Genomic DNA, 24,192 nt, shown 5'->3' on the forward strand with positions numbered 1-24,192 from the left:
TTATAAAGCACTGTTGCCTGCAATCAAAATGTAACCTTTTCTTTGTATGCATGGACACTTTCAATATTCTGGAATCATCATGTAGTCACAGCAGGAAGTTCAAGTGCATTAATCAAATTCAAGATGATAATTTTCAAAAGCAGCATAAAATTGTAGATTTTCAGCTGCATAATCTTAAGACAGATAAACAAATTACAGCACCACACAAGCAGAAACAAAACTACACTTCACTGAGCATTCATTATCACATGCTATCAAGCAGTTATGCAGCTCCATAGCAGTGGCCAACCTTTGGTGTGTTAGGGCTCAGAAAGCATAAAATAACATGATGGTGAGTTAACGGACCATGGCATGATAGATGATGTTGCACAGTGGCTGTTTACAGCTCCATGTCTGTACAATCTGTAACGCCTAGTGCATTGTGTTCAACATGCCGTTTGTTAATGTGAGATGATTCACACATTAGCTGGGTCCCTCTCCCCAATATCCGACAGTGAGCTCTCTATCTGTACAATTATGTACCTGGGCAATGAATGGAGGCAATAATATAAACGTGCAAAGTGGCAAAATCTAATTACAATGCAAAAGGAATTCTACGGATCAGATGATTTACTTTTTATTCTGAATTGAAGAAGATGCAGTGTGTGAAATCAGAGAAGAGAAAGATCACCACAGGAGCAATATCAAACTGATGAGAATGATCATAGAAAGCAGTCAAAAGGCAACAGGGTTCAACCGGCTGAAAAGTACATAAAATAAAAGTGATAATTAACTGTGTCAATAATTAAGCCATTATTATTAATCCTGGACATTAAATTACCAGATATTTGCCTGCTAAACTTCAATGTTGTACTTTTGCCTCCGGAAATGACAATTCAATAAAACAATTTCTCAAGCATTAATCTGATTTTAAGATAAACTCTGTTTATTAGGCTAGCACTTTACCATTGTCATTACTTAGAAAAACAAATGGACTTTGGAGTTTGGTATGTGTCTCTTTTTGAAGTGTGTTTTAGAATTATCGATAATAAACAATTACATGATACCACCAATAGAAAGATCAGTTTGATTTCATTATTGAAAATAAATTGCCATTTTGTGAGTTAATTCAAATTCTATTAAGTTTTTTGAACAATCCATTTTAATTTCCAATGCAAATTGAGAAAAAGTGTTGAAGACATTACCACCAAGTAAAAGCAACGAAACCTTCACAAATACTGAAGGACCATTCACAGAAGAAGAATGATAATACATTGGTTTCAGTGTGTGCATTAAAGAGCCATGTAACTAATCTATTGCTGTTTTAATGGTAGCAACATTAATTTCAAAATTACCATGAAAATTCACCTTTGCACAGGTAACATCAAATAAATACCTGGTTCTTGGCTGCAGTTGTGATAAAGAGTAAAGTTTGAAAAATGCGAAGTTAAGGATTATGGGAAGAAACAGATGCTACCTTTACTTGATCATGGAGGCAGTAATAAAATTAGCAGACACAAGTGTATGGGAGTGAGCAGATTTACATCAGGTGGATGGTTTATTCTTGGTTCATGGTAGGGCAGTGATAAAGGTGTACAATTGAGGTTTTCTGATTATGATGAGAGAGAGAGAGAGAGAGAGAGAGACAGAGAGACAGAGAGAGAGAATCAATACATACAAATATAAAGAAGACATGGAAAGAATTACATCCAGAGAACAATTTTTGCCCTGACCAGATTTATTCTGTGATCATTCTGTCAGTCAGGTTTACCGATTCAAAATTACCCTTACTGCTAAAGGCAAGAATGCAAAGCTAAGCAGTGATTTGGAATAAAATACTTCTTAACCATATTACCTCATATCATTAAAGATATTGGTCCTTAAGTGAAATACTGTGACAACTGCTGATGTCTACATTAGGAAACACCAATAGAGAGGAACGTTTCTTTTTCGCATAGAGCATTGTACGGAGATTTAGAATCTTTTGTGGGAAATAGTGGGATAACCTACATTTCATCAGAATGCAAAATGGTCTGATGCTAATGCATTATTGCACAATAAAAAAACTAGCATTTTTATACAAAATGATAATGTTCAGGTAGTTAATCAGGTTATGTGCTGTGCAAAAATTCATGGGATTTGTTGTGGATTCCAAAGGACATCAATTCACCTGGTTTCCCTTCACTCGATGATGGAGCATAATAGACCTTCAGTGCTCTGAACCATGAAAATGTCTTGTGAATGGATAGCTAATATAAATTGCAAATTACAGCTTTAATAAACACTAATAAAAAATATGACTCTTAGTCTCAATGGCCATTTTGTACTTGGCTCCAGCTGTTCAATCCGTTTCAGATGGGTTGTTTGACAAGGGCTAGTGGGATGTTTCTGAACAGGTCGGATGACCAAGGCACCAGATATTTAACTGATGGAAGCACAACACAGCAGCCAGGTTAAAGGAAGAGAAACTGGAAAAATGGACAGAAACTAAAAGATTTATACTGATTCAGTCAAACAAGAAAAAAAATGAGGACACAAGTGGTTTTAAATTCTGAAAAAGGGAGCAAAAAATAAACAACAGTCTGCTGGAGGAACTCAGCAGGTCGATAAGCATTTGGTCTAGTCTTGACCTGACATACAGGCAATTTCTTCCCCCCCCCCCCCCCCCGCTGGATAATTTTCCAGCATAGACTAGATAGGCCAAAAGGCCTGATTCTGTGCTCTACTTCTCTATTGCTCTATAATGCTGTCCCACTGAATGCCTCCAACAGAACGTCTGTTAGTTAAGAAAAAAAATCAGCACTGCAACATTCATCATACATTCAGCCAGTATCAAGGGTCACCTGGTTTCAGACTGTATCTGTGCAACATATTCCTGCTGAATTAGAGAACAGCTGATATCTAGAGAAAGTTTTTCCCTTGATCTTTCATCTCAGGAGGATACAGCAAACAAATTGTACATAGCTTGAAATAGGTATTTCTGATCCTTATTAATCACTTTACTCTTTAACAGATTAATCAGACAGTATGGTTAGGGTAGTGGTTAGCACAAAGCTTTACAATGCCAGCGATTACCGATTGGTGTTCGATTCCCACCCGTGAATGAAAGGTCTTTGTACATTCTCCATGTAACCGTGTGGGTTTCCTCCGGGTGCTCCAGTTTGCTCCCACAGTCCAAAGACGTGCAGTCCGGGTTAGTGAGTGGTGGGCATGCTATGCTGGTGCTAGAAGTGTGGCGACACTTGCAAAATCCTCGGGTTGTGCTGATCACAGATGCGTTCGACGCATTCCAGTGTATGTTTTGAGGTTTTGTGATACACGCGACAAATAAAGCTCATCTTTGAATCTTTAATTTTGTACTGCAATTAATGAAGTACAACGAAGTAAGAAATTATCCAACTCCCTCAAGGACCTTTCGCTGTGAGGTATTCAAAATACGAGTATAAGACCATACAATATAGGAGCAGAGTTAGACCATTTGGCCCTTCGAGTCTACTCTGCATTTCACCATGGCTGATCCATTTTCACTCTTAGCCCTAGTCTTCTGCCTCCTCTGCATATCCCATCATGCTCTGACTAAACAAATATCTATTAACGTCATCCTTAAATATATCCAATGACTTGGCCTCCATAGCCGCCTGTGGTAACAATTTTTGCAGATTTACCAATCACTTGCTAAAGAAATTCCTCCTCATCTCCATTCTAAATGGCCGCCCCTCTATGCCGTGTCCTCTGGTCATCTGTAATTTTATGCGCAGACTGATAAGACATGTAAAACTTGTAGTGAATCCTAACTAGATATTCATTCTTATCTTTACTCAGTATTAGTGGAACAAAAGTTTGAGCCTCCTACTTACTTTATGAATAAGATCCCGTGCCAAATGTGACAAAAGAATCCGATCGCACCACGAGGGACATCTTGTATTCATGTACTGCTTTCCCTGAGTTGAGTCTTCACTGTATGGATAGCTGGAAAAGGGAAACCAGGGTAATTCACTCTCTTTCATACAGGAGAAAAATAAAATACTTTGCGCTTAAAATTTTTTATATAGCTTTTACATTTCCCAACTGTTAAAATAATACAAGTCAAAAGGTACTGATGTCTAACTTGACCTTTTGAGCATTTTGCAAAGAGATCAGCATGTTTTGTTATTTATCATTTTATTTTTATTATATGGAGAGCAGCTTTACTTTTTTCTTTGTTGTTAAAATTACCCGAGTATTTCCTCCATTCACCCACCTCCTGAGCACCTTTTTAAGCAGCATTTCAACCACAAGGAGAAAAGGGGACAAAGATAATTTTCTCTTGCTCCAACAAAAGAGGACAAGGGATTCCATAATGACTTCTTCTTCATCGACAGCTCATTCACATTCACCACTTTCTCCCTTCAGAAGTGATGGCTTGTAAGATGCATTCTTCAAAGGGAGCCTTATAATATTTAAAGAGATACAACTACTGGCCATAGGGCAGTGGTTAGATTGAATGAAGCAAGGACCAGAGAAACGTTAATATCTAGCTGAGCAAAGGAGTGTTCTAGCCTTACAGTTTCAATCTGAAACAATTCTTGGTTTGCACAGATTTGTAAATTGGCAAGTGTTGGGCCAGATCTCCAAGATGGTTGGAATTCTTGCTTCAGTCCTCCTGGACTTTATAACATACTCTGAATGTTACTCACTTTTCACTACACTTTGGTTGGCAAAAATCACAAACAAAAGCTAAAGACCACTTAACCACATTTCCATGCAGTTTTAATTTTGTTTTGTTAGATAATTGCATTTCCTAGAGGAGATGTAAAAAGCACGGTAGCACGAATGTGTTAAATGCCTACATGTGAACTTTGATCATAGAAATTTCTGCATTCATTGAAAAGATCCATTTCAGTGGTCACCAGATATTTCTTTGGTTTACTGGGGAGAGGTGAGGTGAGCCCCGATGTAAAAGTTCTCCTCTCCTAGAATCTATAAAGATCAGATATGAGCCTCAACCCCATTCTCTCACCAAAACAGGTGGAGCCCAGGAAATTTCCTAAACACCACAGTTCCTCACTTTCAATTAGTGTTCTGCACTGCAAATCCTACATGATGGTGATGATTCCAATCGAGCCAAAGACTGGTGTATGGCCAGGAATGGGGGCAGTGTGTAGTGTGCATCAACCCATGAAAAAACTCTGGTTGAGTAAGGTCTATGCCACTTTGCATATTGTTCCTTTGCTACTTATGATGTTATAGAGTGCAATAAAAATACGCCCTTTGGCTTTCTGAGTTGGTGCAAGCCATCAAGTTCTTATTCCCATTATGATGCTCTCCACATTGCCATGAACTCCTCCTAAATTCTATCATTCACCAATATAGTAGAGACAATTTACAGTGGCTAGTTAATTAACAAAACTGAATACCTGTATCTTAGGTATCTTTGGCAGGAAACTGGAGTTCCTGTACAGTTTGTAGTAAGGCTACAAGTGCGATATGAAATATCTTGGTGAAGAGCGCCGTTTGAGAGCTGGCCCTTCAGATGGTGTTGCTTCAGCTGAATAAAAAATGGGGAGAGAAATCTTTTCTATTCTGGACAAGTGATTCTACTGCTGACAAAATCTCTGCTGGAAAGTCGGCAGATGAGTTTTCGTCCAGGCACTAAAATGTTTGGGAAAAGGTGGAATTTTTGCTCTACTCTCAGATACGCTTATCTTCATCTGCACAGTACCCTTTTCTTTGTGTTGGCACGTGGCCAAGTGGTTAAGGCGTTTGTCTAGTGATCTGAAGGTCGCTAGTTCAAGTCTTGACTGAGGCTGCGTGTGTGTCCTTGAGCAAGGCACTTAACGACACATTGCTCTGCAACGACACCGGTGCCAAGCTGTATGGGTCCTAATGCCCTTCCCTTGGACAACATCGGTGGTGTGGAGAGGGGAGACTCGCAGCTTGGGCAACTGCCGGCCTTCCACACAACCTTGCCCAGGCCTGCACCCTGGAAACTTTCCAAGGCGCAAATCCATGATCTATCGAGACTAACAGAGGCCTACCTACCTACCTACCCACCCTTTTCTTTATTATTGTGAATAGCAATCTTAGGCCTCTGTTTCTCAAGCCTCTAGCTACAGACTAGTGCTCACACCCTGGCGTATTTCTGACAGGGGTCTCAGCTCCTGCTTTGATTCTAGGGTTGCTTCTTTCATTGTACCCCCCCCCCCCCCGGAAAAAAGAACATGCCACTCATCTACGGCAAATGATCTTTGGGATAACTTGCTAACTGTCCCCTCTTGGTGAATACACTAGACACCCAGGGCCAAGTTGAGGCTCAGAACTGAAGATATTGAGGATACAGAGAGGATCCCGCTGCTACCTGTAAGGAGTTTGTATGTTTCCCTGACAACTACGTGGGTTTCATCCAGGTACCCCCGGTTTCCTCCCACACTCCAAAGACATACCAGTTGGTAAGTTAATTGGTGATTGGAAATTGTCCCATGGTTAGGCTATGGTTAAATCGAGGGTTGCTGTGTGGTGTGGCACAAAGGGCCAGTAGAGCCCCGTATCTGAATGAATAATAAATAATTGCCCTTATCCTCCTGTAACAAACTCAATTACTGTACACAATCACGAAGCGTGGGTAAGTGGGTCAAAGATCAATAATAAACTTCATTGCAATCACCAAAGATAATGGAATTATCAGCATAGATAATCATAATACATTGAGAAGAACATAAAAACACACGAAACAGGAGCATGTGTCAGGCAATTGGCTTACGTGGGCCCTATGATTGCACTGGTATATTAAACACAAGAGATTCTGCAAACGCTGGAAATCCAGAGTAACAAGCACACAAAATACTAGGGGGTGCTTCATCAGAAGGGTCTTGGCCCAAAATGTCAGTAGTTTATTCTTCTCCATAGATGCTGACTGACCTGCTGAGTTCCTCCAGCATTTTGTGTGTGCTACAGTGGAATATTATATTCTGCTAATAACACATCTATAAAGCACTGATATACAGATCTATTTAGTGCAAGGAATCAAGAATGATTTTTTATGTAAATCCTTTTTTTAAACTTAATTTCAGATCTCCCACTGTGATCCGAAGTTGTTTCAGTACAAATAAACCTGCTTGCACAACATTAGTGTTATATTGAATTAGAAACCGCTTAGCTACAAAGCTAAAATCAATGTGTGAATCCATTCAAACATAACACCTCCTTGTGAATGGGTACAATCACTTTAAGGTATTACACATTTCCAAAAATAATTATTGCATTGTAAAGACCAATAATATTATTTGAAACAATTAGCCAGATTCCTAATTTTGTTGTGAAATTACTAAAATAGAAGAAGCATCATTTAAAATAGACATTGCACCTGAATAAATAGAGCTTATTAGCTGATATAAAGGGCCTTTGAGATGAATGCTGGAATTTTTAAAATGCAAATTCATTGTTCTCCATGTTAATCTGACTTATTACTTTTTTAAAAAAATGACTTTGTTTTTCTGGTTTTGCATTAAGCTTCAAACATGTCCACTGGCAGCTTTCTCGCAGAATAAATAAAGTGATGTTCTGCAGCTCATTTGAAAAATTAATCAGTATGGTAAACACAGAACTGCAAACATTACAGTTAAAATACTACGTGTTAAACAGCTGCTACTTGCAAATGTTACAATAACACCATGGTGACCAAGCTAACAATGGGGTCAAAGGTTTTCGAAGAAAATGGGGTCAATCAGGCTGCAGTAGCAAAGGACAAGTAGAGCAAATAATACTTAAATCACTCCACTGCATATCAGATCAAAATTACCCAGGTAGGTTTACTACAATATATTCTTGATCTCTTCTGTCGACAGAAGCTGAAAACATTCCTTTTAAAAAAGCCTGGAAAGGCTAAATTTAATGTTCCACATCTGTTATTATCAAACTGATTTCTACTTAATAAAAATGCTAAATAAATTTGGACTTATAATTAACAATATTTAATTATCTCACAGACCAATAACTATATCTCATCAAATTTGCTCAAAAGTAAAGGGCTAGATTGCAGATGATAAGTCCTGAACAAGACTTCATTAACCACAATGTAAACTAGCCTGGGATGCTCTGTTATATGTGCAGATCTTGTGTATCCCTGCAGATTACATGGCAACATAATACAATGAAAAACATGTGCAGGTCACTCCTGCAAGCTGATTAATTTCTCTAGATTAGTATTCCTGCACATTTATCAGAATGCAAACTTCACTAAAGGGCGTGTACAATGGAAAAAAAATCACTTTTAAACAATGTCACTTTACAACCTTCTAGAGTCAATACTGTAATTAATGAATTGCTTGATAGTGTATCAATTACTTACATGTTTGCCCTTCTTCAAGAAGTCTTCATTCATAACTGCTTTCTGCTCATTTATTGGTGGTGTACTAATATTCCTGAATTAAAAGATGCACCTCTTCTATTGCTAATAGCTGGAGCTGTCAAGTCTCTGCTTAATGTGACCAATACTTACTTTCAGACTAAAGTGTTCAGGTCAGGGAATGAAATTTTAAACAAAGCTCTCAGTGAGTTCCCAGGCCAAGTTAGGCGTATCCTCCAGTACTCTTTTGGCATGAATCACAGACGTGATTCATCCTGACAAAGTTCTGTTGTGTGACTCTGGGCCTGGTCAGCAGGCAAGAATTGCATTATGGGTTATGTCAGGAAGTGGTCAAGAGATCACTGCTAGGAGACTTAATATCGGTGGGGGGGGGGGGGGAGACAATGGCAGAAGAATTTAAAGAAGTGAGTTGGAAGTGGGGGGCTTTGCTATTGCTTGCCTGGCAGGTGGTGGGGCAGGTGATGCTTTGCTGTTGCTAGAGTGGGAAGGGGAGAAGGGGCTTTGGGGTTCTAATGTTTTCTGTCATTCATTCTTTGGGGTTTTACTTCTGTCTCGTGTATGTCTGTGAAGAGTAAGAATTTCAGGTTGTATGCTGTATACATTTTCTGATATTAAATGGAACCATTGAACCATCGTCTTCATGGATGCTAACACAGGAAAACTGCTGGAAATAGCATAAAATTATGGCTGCAAAAGTAAATGAGGAAATCAAAAGAAAATAGTATCAGTTAAAGAAAATGTTTAGAAAAAATTAATGATGTTAAAAGGTGACTAATCACCAGGAACAGATGACCTGCATCCTAAGATTCTGAAGGACACAGATGTGGAGATATTATTTGTTATTTCCATAAGTCCATGCATTTTAGGACAGGTATCTCAACCTAAACATAGTAAATGGGACAAAGGAATCAGATAAAATACAAGGAACAATAGACAATTAGCCAGACATCTGTGGCAGGGAAAGGATAGAATCCATTATGATGCAGTGGTAATCATAAACCTGGACAATAAGATGCTATTTAGCAGATTCAGCATGGATTTATGAAAGGGAAATCATATGTGACAAATATTTGGAGTTTTTGAGGTTGCAATTAGCAGAACTGATATGTCAATTTGGTGTACTAAGACTTTCACAAGGTCTTTGAAAAAGTGCCACAAAAACTTATTACAGTACATGGTCCTGGGGGGTATTGTACTGGCACCCACTGAAATGTGGATAACAGACAGAAACTGAACACAGACCCATTTATTCCCCCTACTCACAAATGGGATCCAGCTCTCAACCCCAGTGGGTAATAGTAATCATGCCTGATGCCCTTTGATCTCAATTTTTGTGACTAACACTTTGACACTTCACCCCATCCTGGGCCTTGCTAGAGCAGGGGTTGCCAACCTTTTTATGTCATGGACCAATACCATTAAGCAGTGTTCACCCCATGTTGGGAACCCTTGCCTTAGAGTAAAATCCATCTCTCCACTGATCCCTTTCTACTTTGAGGTGGACACAAACCTATAATCCAGTGTTTTCCACTGTATTTTCTGTGCAAAAATTATGCAAGGCCTACTCTCTAACCTGTGATTCTAAAGCTTATAATGATGGCCTCACCACAAGTTTCATTTATCCACAAGACAATTCCATCTCGCTTTTGGAGCTTAATTTAATTTCAGGATTGCCACTTCTTCCACCAGTTGGACCACAGAAGTTGTCTTCTTACAAAGTCTGTGACAGATTTATTAATTGGTACTTCCTTGCAAAATCCAGTTTCTGTGTTTGAGCCTAAATATTTTCAGAATCTTCAAAAAAGAATACCCTTGGTTATAGGCTTAAAATGCATGAGGCAGTATCTGGTAGTCAATGCTCTTTCAGAAATTTAGTTCTGCTGAAATCAATGGAATCAAAATCAGGAGCAAGATTTTAATGTCCATGTCCTTCCCTAATGTGCCTTTAATAAATGTGACTCAGAATTCTAAATAGAGACAACACATACAAAATTGCAACATGCCATTCAGTTGTGCTACATTGGTCTTGAGCCATCTGGTGGTGTATTGGCATCTACACTGGACTTCAGGCGAGTGGTCCTGGGTTCAAATCTGGCCAGCTCTTTGCATCCGTGCTGGGTTGAGCATTGAGCTTCAACTTGGCATCATAAAAAAACAGACAAATGCTAAAGAAATGACAAGGTTGCTGTCCAATGTACCACAAGGCACAGAGAGGAACTCAAACAAAAAACTGGCTTTTGGCTATAGCAATTCCATCAGCAAATCTACCTCCTGTGATTCTGAATCAGCAACAACATTACCTCAAACTCAAAACTTATGGCACCAAATCTTTATCCACAATTTCATCACTTGAGGTTCATTTAATTCCACCAACTGCCCTGTGGCCAATATCCTATCCTAAACAGAGCTTTCTTCTAAAGTCACCTATCTTTACCAATCTTCGTGAATTTCCTTACCTCTGCTGAGGTACCTTTGAAAGGCTCAATCTTTAAATGTATTTTGTGGGCTTTTTCTATTCAACCACTGCAGACTTATTCAGCTCTGCATTTCATATGCAACCTACAATGCCTTTACACTCTACATTGATGAAATCATTAACCCTGCTCTCAGAAATTGCCTCTCCAAATCTTTAACTTGCTGCTACTCATTCCACTAATGTTTTAAAATTGTTTCAAAATACAATGTTTTAATCTTAAGCCTTGACCTGCATAGCCCTTTAATAAATTCTACGATGCATAAAGTATTGTAAAATGGATGAGCTTTTGTGACCTGGTCAATGGACCCTTGATTTTTGTTTTATTCAAAATATAATTAATGGATTTTTGTACATTAGTTTGTTAAATCAGTGAAAGTTACATTCCCGTACCTTGTGCTGTGATTTAAAGTATATGATAGAAGCTGTAAATTCATATTGCTTACATTCAAGAAGTCATCCATCAGGTCAGTTGTGACAAGACTGAACATTGCACACATTTGTGCTGAATTTGGCTTTCCCATGTTAGCATTCATTCTGGAGTCAGGGAGGCGTGACATGGAAATGATATAATGCTGTGTTCTCACTAAGTATTTCAAAGCTCTTGTTATGATAAACTCATATTCAAAAAGAAACTTCTTCCAAATTTGTTCCTGCTGAAATATCCTCCATCATTAGAGAAGTGTTAACGACAATGTACACAATTTTTAAGCTAAGTACAATTTATTTCTGTACTGCTTTTAACACAAAATTTGTACTTGTTGTTAGGGGCATTAACAAAATCTTAAACATTAAAAGCAACTGTAATATAGCCCTAGTGTTGACTGTCAAATGTGATGGCATCTTCTAGATGTTGCTCATTAGTTTCAATGATAAAATACTGATTGGAATAACTGAGTGCACCAAAACAACATCAAGATTCCAGATTAATCATTTGTTTTAAAAGAATATAGAATAATGTATCATTTCTTTTAGTTTTAGTCAATATTCAATATAGATTGTACAATGGTTGCATGATTTTGTGCAATTGGTTGTAATACTTGTACAAATGCACTGACTTGCATGATGGTAAACTATCTAAGGAGAAGAGAAAGAGCCAGAATTGACATTAAACATTAGGTAATGAAGAGTTAGTCTTATACAGTTCATAAAATTAAATGATAATTTGTTAAGAGTCTCAGTTGTATTATTTATGAAGCCATTAGGCATTGATTATGTTTAAAACTGCTAACGCGCCCAGCAGGGAATACTTTGTAGTCACAGCCGTAGTGATTAAACGAATGGCTCCTTTCCCACATCGGGGTGTTTGCCAAGTCTAGACAGCAGCAATGGAAGTGAGGAATGATATACTGTTGTCCCTTCACCGTTTGGTGTTTAAGACTAAGTTGATACTAGCTTGATGCTCGCCTTGGCAAGTTAGCAGACATCCGAGAAACTCTGCAGGTCTGTGAGGATGGGTCAGAAATGAAACTTCCAAAAGAGAAAAAAAAAATGCAGTGTTTGTGTTCTGTGATGGACGGGAACAAGCTGAATCAAAGATAAACTAATTGTACATCTTATTCTTCAAATGGGAATAAACAACAAAGCTTGTGCTATATGTTTCTCCACTGAAGAACATATTAAATAATAAACTCATAAAACACTTTGCAATACTGTCTGACAAGTGAAAATCACTAATTTAAAAAAAACAACTTTTATTTTGTTTCTAATTTTTATTTTATTGTAATTTGTTCTGAAGAACTGGACACATTTAAACAGACTGTGTGTGTCCCAGTTTTGATCCTATTCAATAACCTCTTCATTATTATACACTCATGTGACAGATTAGGAATGAACTGAACTTGATAAACTCAAATGTATTTAAGTGAACTCAGTCAAACAAATTAAATATTCTTTCAAACAAATCCAATGAGTTAATTAAAAAAAATAAAAATATTTAAAGAATTCAGGGTGAAGTACTCAAAATCTGTTATGTTTTTATATGATTTGATTTATGTTAATACTTGGTTTGTAAATCCAATTGCTTAATTCAGTGTCAAATGTTTTATTTTCATTATAAAAAGTCAATATTGAAATTATTTTACAGTTGAATGGTTTCCTCATATGTAATTGGGACCCTGAGTAATTGATTCCTTTTCTGACATAAGAATTATTTATTACCAAACTTATTCTTTAAGGTTGAAGCCAAATAGATTGGTGTTTGCACATGGAATAAAGGCATTCACACATAATGCAGTGTCATTTGTGAGGTTCCATTTTGCTGATCTAAAGTAAATCACACTTGTTGAATTTTTAAGACAGTAGAAGCTACATTTTTTCTAATTTCAGATGTCACATTAATATTGGGACATTGGTAAGATTATTATAAAATAGCTGCAAATTATAAAATAATATTAGTCATGGGAATGTTTCCTATGGTGGGACAGTCTAAGACCAGAGGACACAGCCTCAGAATAGAGGGGCATCCTTTTAGAACAGAGATGAGGAAGGATTTTTTTTAGCCAGAGAGTGGTGAATCTGTGGAATTCTTTGCCTTAGGCAGTTGTGGAGGCCAAGGCAGAGGTTGATAGATTCCTGGTTGGTCAGGGCATGAAGGGATATGGGAGGAAGGCAGGAGACTGGGACTGAGAGGATATTTGGATCAGCCAAGGTGAAATAACAGAGCAGACTCAATGGGCCAAATGGTCTAATTCTGCTCCTATATCGAATGGTCATGGAATATAGGGGCAGGAGTAGGCCATCTATCAATCTCAAAACTCACATTAAATGCTATATGCTGTTTGTGGAAGTTCCATATTTCTGCCACACTTTGGATGCAGAAATCATAATAGCCTTATTGGTTCCTTAAGAATGTCATAGCTCCTACTACCTGTACAATGCTCCCAGTGTTATGCGTCTCAAATAGTTCTGGCCTGCACCAGGTTAATAAGCCTGGTGGAACCATTTCTATTGACCTGATAAGGGGCAAGGGCAGACTACTGGTGCCTTCAAAACCATTTGCTTTGGGCAGATGGGGCTCTTCAGCCATGGCTGGCAGCTCATCTAAGAGAAGAAAATCTCTGATCTTAAACCTCCACTAGCTTGTGGCTATATTAGCTATTGGGAAGACTTCAGGAGTAAATCCCGAGGAAAAATCTGGAGCTGGATTCCCTAAGGTAGTCCTTTGCTGAGTTCACCTCTGACTGGCAACGCCTGCAACACCACTGGTGCCAAACTGAATCGATCTCTGCCATTCATTTGGATGCATTGACTGCACGGAGAGGGGGAGCCTTCTACATGGGCAACAGCTCGCTCTCCATATTGTACTGCCCTGGCTAGCACACTGGCTTGCTTATCACACAGACAGCTGAGACACAACATCCATGGTCGACTCCAACCAACGGAGGGCCTCAAGTATTCTTACATCTGGGTTAGAAACAATGGGATCAAGCCTGACTTTCATTCAGTATCAAAAGGCTGCTGCAGTGCCAGGGGTTTAGCCTTTCAGAATAATCATTAAACAGCATCCCTATATATATATATATAGAGAGAGAGAGAGAGAGAGAGACACACACACTCTCTCTCTCTCTCCCTCTCTCCCCCCCTCTCTCTCTCTCTCTCTCTCTCTTTCTCTCTCTCTCTCTCTCTCTCTCTCTCTCTCTCTCTTTCCTTTTCTAACCAATGCAACATATTTCTGGATACTATCCAAAGGTAGCAGACACATTTTCTGAAGTCCCATCAACAATAATCCTCCATCAGCAATACTAAATCAAGGGTTCTTGGTCAGTTATCTCATTTCAGTTTCAAACCTTAATGGATGACAGTCATAGCAGTTCAAAGGTAGTTTGATAGCTGTGCTGTGCTTTGGGCCATTATAAGGGAGTGGAAGCTACTGGATCAATGCAGTGTTTTTCTAATTCAATCAGTAAGGTTAAGAATATTGTCTTATTTCCTGACTGAATCTCTAAAAGCATCACTGTTCTTTTTGAAATACTGTGAATAAGTGACTTTATCACGGGCAGATGACACAAAACTTGGAAATGTTAACAGTACCAATGGTATAGACAGGGCGCTATGCTGAGGTTTTGTAAAGCATTGGTCAGACTGCACTTGGAGTATTGTGAGCAGTTTGGGCCCCTTATCTAAAAAGGATGTGCTGACCTTGGAGAAGGTCCAAGAGGCTCATGAGAATGATCCCAGCAATAAAAGGGTTAACACATGAAAAGTGTTTGAAAGCTCTGGGCTTGTACTCACTGGAGTTTAGAAGAATGAAGGGGGATCTCATTGAAAAATTAAACTGATTATGTTGAATCTTAGCAAAGCAATGTTTAGAGTTGTTAAAATATGATAATAAATTCTGCACCCAAGACATGCCTTTCAGAGGGTGAAAAAGAGCGTTTCTTAAATGGTACAAAGAATTAAAAATGAGAAACTGAAATATCCCTCAGTTTGGTGATCTAAGGAAGTACTTCACATCGTGTTGGCACATATTTACTTTCATTCATAAAAAAAAGTGAATCTGGCCAAAAAAAAACCTGAAACCATATTATGGTGGTTCACAGTGAGAATCAGACCTAAAATAGGATTATACTAAGTTCACTAACATTTTTAACAACTCGTGTCCCAGTCTGAGAAGAGTGCCATACTTCATACAGGAGCTAGGCACCAGCACTTATGGCCACCAGTAAAATAAATGTGAAGTGATGTATCAAGGCTGGTAAGAGGTGACACTAAGCTACTCATCAGGAAGACCCTGACCACTCCTCCTATTATGAGTATCCTGATTCTATCTAGCTTTGAACAAGTAGATTTCTTATCCTTACAAGATATGTGCTTCCACACCACTGCAAACAATTGTAGCAAGCTGCTTCACTAAATGATTCACTGATTCATTTGTTAATGTTTTATGAGCAGAAGAGATGATTCTGCAGCAGAGAATATGAGGTATTACTTATTGATTTATAGATTGATTGATTGATTGAGATGTAGCACGGAATGGGCTCTTCCGGCCATTCAAGCCATGCCGCCCAGCAATTCCCCAATTTTAAACCCTAGCCTAATCTTGGGACAATCTACAACGACCAATTAACCTACCAACCTATACGTTTTTGGAATGTGGGAGGAAATTCTCTGCTGTCTTGGTTGTCTCAACTGATGGCTGGTGACCTATCATGACATTAAAATGGTGTGTGATGAAATCAAAATGTCTAGATGGGTACAATGATTTAACAAGCTCCAACTGAAAAGCATCTCTCTGCCCAACTGTTCTAATTTATGTCAGTCAGGACAGAAGTTGGTGTTAAATGAGAGAAAGATCAAGTACATGTCCAATGCTAGAAAACAATCAGATTCACTCAGATGAAGACTGACTGGAATTGCCAGTGACACTATTTCATCAAATGCTAGCTAAGTTGCATTTATGTGTGATTTCTTCATAAAAACAGGCATTAACCAATCCACTTTCTAGGCATGAGTTAATTAGAGAGACCAGAGAATTGGTTATTTATCCAAGAAGCAAATAAGGTAAAGGGGAAACTTGAAAGAGTTAATAAGGAGAATCTTCTTTCAGTGATGGAATGATAGATACCAAAGAGATACATTTAAAGAAATGACAAGGGAAAAAAAGATACAGCAAGTCATTGTGTACTGAAATAACTGTTGGAATGAATGATGAAAGCAGATTCAATATTAATGTCAAAAAGCATCAATACATAATTGATAAACAAAATATCCATGCAGTATATAGAGAAGTGCGGTACACTGAGAGTCAATGTAGATACAAAATAGACAAGAACATCAACTTCAATTTGAGTGTGTGCACATTGTGCACATTCAAAAAGACACACACACTCACAAATGCACATACATGCGCACACGAACACAGGCCAAATTATGAAATATTTGAAGAATATTTTGAGTCAGAAGCTTCAAAATATTTGTTATTTACTATTTGGCGGTTTAAAGATATTTTCCTTTTCTGGTGTACGCATGCACAGATCTTTTGCTACTAGCACACAAAGGAATTTAAACTGTGCACAAAAGGTTGCCACCCTCTACTTTGTCGGCACGTTAAGAACATTTCGTGATCATACACAATCACATTTCCTTTTCTGGTTTCTGCTGCGGATGGTGTTGAAAAAGTGGAGTTTGCAATCACTTGTCTGCAGGTTTTAGAACTGGCTTATTTATACTGTTCTTGTTGAAGAAATTATTTGGTGCACACATTATTAAATTGCACAGCACAAGATTTTTGCACATACGTGTCATTACAAATTAGAGGGAACGTTGTTACTACTCAAGTAGCATTATTAAAACTTTAAACCTGACTACTGATTTGACCTCCTGATGCTTTGATTGCACTCGACCTCTGGCTCCAAATTTCTAAATGCTCTCCCCCTCTAACCCAACTCTGTGATCGCTTCTTGACTCTGGTCCCGATCTCACCCATATAATTGCTTCCTAACACTGTTCTCAATCCAAACTCAAGCTGGAGGGCGCTTTCATGTGCTATTACTAAGGCTCTGACCCGACCTAGTCCTTGGGCAATCTCTGCAAACCTGGTCATGGTCCCAGGTTCACCTGATCCATTCCTATGAGTATTTTATAGTGGTACAGAGTGCAAAAGGCCTTCCTCAACATCAATAAATTTCTGTCACTGTCTTTTGGATGAAATGTTAAGCACAATCTGCTTTTTTTTTAAATGGCTGTAAAAATTCTGATACCACTTCAAAGATGAGTACCGTACTCTCTTTCAATCTGGTTCAGTCTACAAACTTCCTGTTATCTGTTATGTGGAAAGCCTAGACAGACTGTACTGTTTCTAACAGTAGAAGTCTAGGATCATAGGTCACAGCCTCAGAACAGAAGGATGTCTCTTTAGAACGGAGATGAGGAGGAATTTCTCTCGCCAGAGGGTGGTGAATTTGTGGACATGTAGGTCAAGTCATTGGGTATAAGGCAGAAGAATAGGTTGAGAGGGATAATAAATCAGCCATTATTGAATGGTTGACCAGACTCGATGGTCCGAATGGCCTAATTCTGCACTCATGTCTTTTGGTCTTATGGTTATTGTTCAATTTATCTTTTCCAATCCTGTCTCCATTTTCTCTTCTCCCTTTTAATGCTATTGTTCAGTGCCCACTCTGGTTTTCTTCAAAGAATGTCCAGATATTCAAAGAAAGGGCAGGCTTTTCCACCCTGTCTTCTTTGACAGAAAGATGTGAAAATAAACAAGCTGTTTGGCCTAGAAAACATGTTCTGATATGCAATATCAATACATACAATGTAAAGCAATGTAAAATACAAATGTTTTCTGTATTTTACTTAATATACCGTTTGTGATCTGTATTATCACTAGATTAATTTCAGAATCTGAAATATATGATATGCTAATATTAAAAAGTTATAGTTACTGAAATGCATACATGAACACATTTTTAAGATCCCCTACCTTAAGTGCAAGATTAAAAAATCCAACTGAGTTTTAATAAAGCACTCAATGACATACACAGTCAAAGGTCAAGACACAACCTTACTCTAAACAGAAGTATTTTCTCTCCATTTTCATTGGGATCAGTGCCCCTGTTAATCATTTGTGATCCCAATAAAACATTTGCAAAGGATGCTGATAAGGACAGAACCACTTTTCACATCATTGTAAAGAAAATTAAACACCTTAAATATTCAAGGTTCTCTTTTTATATTTCATGCAGGAAAATTGCTTTCAGTTCAATGTTTGTAACAGGATATAGAAAGGATAAATTTGATACCTGGGTGGAAATGCAATCTCTTGTTCACTCAACTTGTCTTTAAATACAGACAGTTCTCTGTCAAATTCTAAAAGCTGAAAAGAAATTGATTAACAAAATGTTAATTCACAATAGCTTATAATTATAGAATTTCATTGCAACTGAATTATTAAAAATATTTTCAAATTTATTCCCTTTCATTATCTTAAGAAATTCTTTGCTCCTTGAAGGGGTCCAGTTAGCTGAACATAGATACTTTGTTGGAGTGGGCAGATTTTTTGAATACTGCAAACATCACGTTCAGACCCAATCCACAATTGCACCGCGGAAAATAAAAGTGGCTAACTTCCCCCTTGCTACCCAACAATACAGAAATTAATTACAGTACACTGTCTGAGAACAGACGTGGAGGAAACCCAGGCACTTCCTCATCAATGCGTAACTCAGTCATTCAATGAACAAACTAGTTATTTACCAGTTGATACTTTACTGACCGTTCACTGCAGTTAACCTTATTACAATTATTTACTTTTGGACGTTAGTTCTTGATCATAAAAATAGCGCTTCCGTTCACAAATCTTTTCAGAGATTCTTTTTATTAATTTTTTTTAACTTTTTATTTCATTATTTTTCCATTATTAATTTTCCTTTCTTAACCTAGTTTAAACAACCTTACCTAAAAGTAATGTGAAATTTGAAATCAAAATGTGGACAGTGAAAAGCTGTTTTGGTGACAGCTCTGTGTCCTCATCAATGTCCTCCAAGCCTATTAGTTGCTGATTAACAGCAAACCCCTACAACCAGGCAAAAAATCACCTTTAATTTTAAATTGTCAATTAATATTTGTGGCTGCAATGGAAACAATCCTACTCATGACTGAAAGAGCATAAAGTGGTTGGGGGCAGGAGGAGGGTTGGAGTAGGCGGTGGTTGATGGGGAGATGGGCTGGTGGCGTGCACAGAGAGAAAGCAGGATTATTCACACTTTTTATTATGTTAGTTTGGAGGATAACATACAATTTGGTTTGTGATTACCTGAAGTTGGTACAATCTCAAGAGTCTGAAAGTAATGACATTCATTTTCCACACATAATACAGCTCTTGTGCATTATTCTCCCATTAAATGAGTTGTGATCCATTCTCTGTAACTTTTACTGAAGCCCAAGGTTAGATCATGGAGCTATTAGCGCCTTTTGTACAAACAGCTATTCACATTGTTACAAACAGCATTATCTTTGCATCAATATTTGTACTCAACCTGGATTGCAAGTGAATAAGTGACTGAAAGCTCATAATAATCTGTTCTGCTACTGACCATCACTCTTTGTAAGTGCCATTTCCTATTCTGACAAGTATGTCATCAAAATAACACCTTTTATGACTGCAGCATGTTTACGTTACTGCCCATTAATCATCTCTCATCTCACAGCTGTGCAGATACCATTGTATGGGTGGCAGAGGTTCTGATCTAAATTAGATTATGTCCCTCTATCCCATGCCACCTCATAAATCATTCCTGAAATGCAAAATTAGCAGCTACTTGTACACATTAATTATCTGTATGAAAGCAGTCACCTGAACCACCTGCAAGGATGACCAGTTCTCACCTTTCACTGAGAGGCAGGAATCGCCTTGCATCATGGCAACATTGTTCAAATATTTTTACTGCTTTATCAAACATGGACTTATGAACTCCATCCAAATAATTTTATTCAATGATCACCTTATTAAAATTGTAAATGCTTTATTAACTTTGAACAAAAGTAGCTTTCTACATCTGTATTTCAAACATATTTAGATGCTGGTGGGTCTACTGCCCCAGCTTTATCCCAGTGAGAATGATGCTTGGGGGTGGGGTTGGTTAAAATCAGGCTGGGTACATCTTGCAGTCTGTCCTGTTTCAGGGACTTGACCCAAAATGGCGACCATCCAACACTAACAGCCTCTCCTCCCAACACAGCAGAGAGGCAATTCATTGAATGCAAGGGGACTCCCTGATGAGGGAAACGTTATATAAGGATAAATATAGCACCCAGTGCCTGCAGTGACCCCTCTCCACACTCTCCTTTTAACACTGATAATCAGCTGAGAGTGCCCAGGTGAAAAATAATAAACTCTCAGGTCCTCCTTTTCCAGGGCTACTTACACTGATGATAAAACACTCAAAAATTAATCCTTGGTCTAATTACAGAAATAGCTTGCTCCAACTGTTTTCAATGGTCTACAGCTCACCTTGGCATATTTTGTGAGGGCAAATCTTATTTCTATATTGATTGAAAAATTGCAGAGTCTCATACTGGAGGAGGAAAGTGGAGCCCCCTCCTCACAAGGTTTGTCTCCATGGAGGACCTAGCTAGTGTCTGTGGAGTACAGGACCTTCCTCTGATTACGTGGCTCTCTGTGGCTTGTTGAGCACTTTCATGTCCCCTTGAGCACAAGAGGGCCTCTTTTCAGTCTCTCTCTTCACAAAGTGAAAGCAAATTACTGAAAAACTCAGTGGGTCAAGCCATAGGGACGGATGTGCAGGAGCCTTGGGTACAGTTAACACACGTCAACCATTGAGCTCCCAAACCAGCGTGGATAAATCACTCACCTCAATCCTGAACCAATCTATGGACTCACTTTCAAGAACAGTACAACTCATGTTTTCAGTATTTTTTTTTTACTTGCAGTTTGTCTTCTTTTGCATGTGGGTTGTTTGCATATTTTTGGTGTAGTTTTTCATTGATTATATTATATTTCTTTGTTCTACTGTGAATGCCTGCAAGAAAATGAATCAAATGGCAACACAGACGCACTTTAATAATAAATTTACTTTGAACTTTGGTGAGGGTGGCCATTGTTCATCTTCCTAGGTAGCAGAGGCAGGAAAAGTTTAAGGATTCATTCTGCTTGAGGATGCAGTATCTGCTGCTTAGAAATATGGCAATGACCATCAGGAGACACTGCCATGACCCGTTGTATCTGAGGAAACCTTTCCTGTTGAGGAAGGGCTGGCTTATTAGCTAGAGACCCCATGGGCACATATATGTAGTCAGGAATGAGATGGATCTCTTTGGGTGGGGTCTCCAGAACCAGAAACTGCCATTCCAAAGTAAGGGATCAGCCCTTCAGGACCAAGATGATAAGATTTATTTTAGAGAAGTGACAGTGAATATTTGGAATTTTCTTCCAAAGAAGGCTGTGGAGGCTGATTCAGTGAGTGTATTCAACATCAATCAGTTTTTGGATATTAAGGTGATGGGGATACAAGGACTCTGCAGGAAAGTGGCATTGATGCAGATGAGCATTGATTCCACTGAATGGCCAAGAAAGCGTGAGGGGCAAAGGGCCATCTCTTGTTGCAACTTCTCATCTGCTAACACTAACTACAGTTCTGTGCAAAAGTCTTAGGCACACATATATACAGCTGGGATGCCTAGTACTTTTGCACAGTACTGCCGCAGTTTTATGCACCGCACTGTACTGATGACATGCAAAGAAAAATTATGACATAAGTGAGTGATGTTGAACCTGATTCTGATATGGGTTTCTATCGTGGGCTGAGAATTAGAAGGAGGTGGGGAGAGGGGAATCATGGATGGGAAAGGGGGAAGAGTGGGAAGCATCAGAGACATTCTGTAATGGTCAATAAACCAATTGTTTGGAATCAAATGACCTTGGCAAGTGTTTCCACGATGGTTGTGTTTGCACCCACAGCACCCACCACCCTGTCACTCCTTCTCTGCCACCTATCACACACCCCTTATGTGACACTCCACTCTCGCCATTTTCAACATCCTTTGCTCCCGCCAGATTTACAAACTTGCTTTCTGCTCCAGGTTGACAAGTACGGTTCTGTGCAAAAGTCTTAGGCATCCCAGCTACATATATGTGCCTATGTATATGCCTATGACCAATCCTTGAGTCCCTGGTAGTGAAGATTTCAAAGCCTTTTGCTGCACCTCTCAATTTCAGGTTATTGACTGCTTGGCACAATGTGAATGAGCAACAAAACAGACTGGTCTTGGACTCATTCCTAAATCGCTGCAAGATTCTTCCTGGTGCTAGCCTGTCTCTCCAAGTTCCCTTGTAGTTTCAAATGCAGTTTTTTTTTTCATTTGATTTACCCGAGAAAATTACTGCAATCACAGTTCCTCTCCTGATGTACAAGTGGAACCCAAAACAAAATGACACACCAGATTTTATTCAAAATCTATAACCGGATGAGAAGATTAAATAACGTGAAGAACAAAGCAATTGACCTCAGCTCCTGCCAGAAACTCAGTTCCTATCATAGGCTCCAATTTCATTACAGTCTGTGGTAACTGGCTGAGGCTGTGCCAGACTACTTACAGCCTGGGTATCCTACTTGATGTTCAAATCTACATTGTTGTCACATCCACTTCCAAAATGATGGCGACGAACACCCCTGCACTGTAATTGCTATTGAAGCTGATTGTCAAACATGAATTTTTTCAGCTTGTTGATAGCAATCAAGGCAGCACATCAACTTCTCACCTTATCTCCTTACCTGCTCATTGCCTCCCTCAAGTGCTCCTCCCCCTTTGCTTTCTTCCACGGTCTTCTGTCCTCTCCTATCAGTCTCCTCCCTTTCCAGCCCTTTATCTCCTTTACCAGTCAACTTCCTGGCTCTTTACTTCACCCCTTCCCCTCTCCTGGTTTCACCTATCACCTGCCACCTTTTACTTCTTCCTTCCCTCCCCCACCCCACCTTCTTAATCTGACTGCTCCCCTGCCTTTCCAGACCTGATGAAGGGTCTCGGCCTGAAACGCTGACTGTTTACTCTTTTCCATAGGTGCTGTCTGGCCTGCTGAGTTCCTTCAGTATTTTGTGTGTGTGTTACACAAAGTTCAATGTTGCATTGCACAGTAAAGTCCCCATTTTGTTATTATTCATTGCTTTGATTGGGTTAGGAGCACCAGCAGGGCACCAGTAACATTCTAGATTGTAGCTCTTAAATTGTGGTGAAGTGTAGCTGCAACATGCACTGGCAAATGATGCCATTCTACAATTAGGTCACGATTTGAGGGCAGTACAGTAGCACTGCAGGTAGCGTAATGCTTCACAGAGCCAGCAATCAGGGTTCAAATAATCTCTAAAGTCCAGGTACAGGTCCACAACCCCTTATCCGAAATTCTGAAATTCCAAAAGCTCTGAAAACCAATGTTTTTCCGCCAACAGATGACATCACCCGGGTGTGACATGGCAGCACTAGCAGAGGCCGCCAGTTGTCAGTTGTGGCTCAGCGCTCGTTCTGGTTACACGTGCATTTGCTGTTCACTGATACTTCGTGTTCACTGTTGATTTTGTGTTTAATTTCACTGGGAAAATGTCAAAAAGAGCTGCAGATACCCCTATGGGTAACGATAGGAAAAAGAGAAGGAAGCATCTATCATTATCAATAACGCAGAAAGTGGAGTTATTGCAGAAGCTTGATCGTGGTGTGTCTGTGCGGCGTCTTACTGAAGAATATGGTGTTGGAACTACCACTTTATATGATTTAAAGAAACAGAGAGACAAGTTACTGAAGTTTTATAGTGACGGTGACGTTCTACATTTCTTCCAATAAGTCATTTACCATGTGTTTGATTCAGTTTGTTTGAAGCTGTATATTTTTATGTTTTATTGAATTTTTTTTTCTTGTCATTATTCCCTAAACAATACAG

General features: G+C 38.9%; 1 protein-coding gene across 2 annotated transcripts in view; it reads right to left on the bottom strand.

Annotated features, from left to right (window-relative positions):
* inpp5a (inositol polyphosphate-5-phosphatase A) overlaps nt 1-24,192 on the bottom strand; it is a 483,620-nt gene that overhangs the window by 22,627 nt on the left and 436,801 nt on the right. For both annotated transcript variants that reach the window (XM_073027526.1, XM_073027527.1), the window contains exons 12-13: nt 18,545-18,618; nt 3,837-3,948 (exon numbers count right to left, since the gene is read on the bottom strand). In XM_073027526.1, coding sequence (XP_072883627.1) covers nt 3,837-3,948; nt 18,545-18,618 — 186 coding nt within the window. The remainder of the gene's footprint in view (nt 1-3,836; nt 3,949-18,544; nt 18,619-24,192) is intronic.

The sequence above is a fragment of the Hemitrygon akajei genome, chromosome 23 (genome assembly GCF_048418815.1).
Source record: "Hemitrygon akajei chromosome 23, sHemAka1.3, whole genome shotgun sequence".
NCBI classification, from domain to species: domain Eukaryota; kingdom Metazoa; phylum Chordata; class Chondrichthyes; order Myliobatiformes; family Dasyatidae; genus Hemitrygon; species Hemitrygon akajei.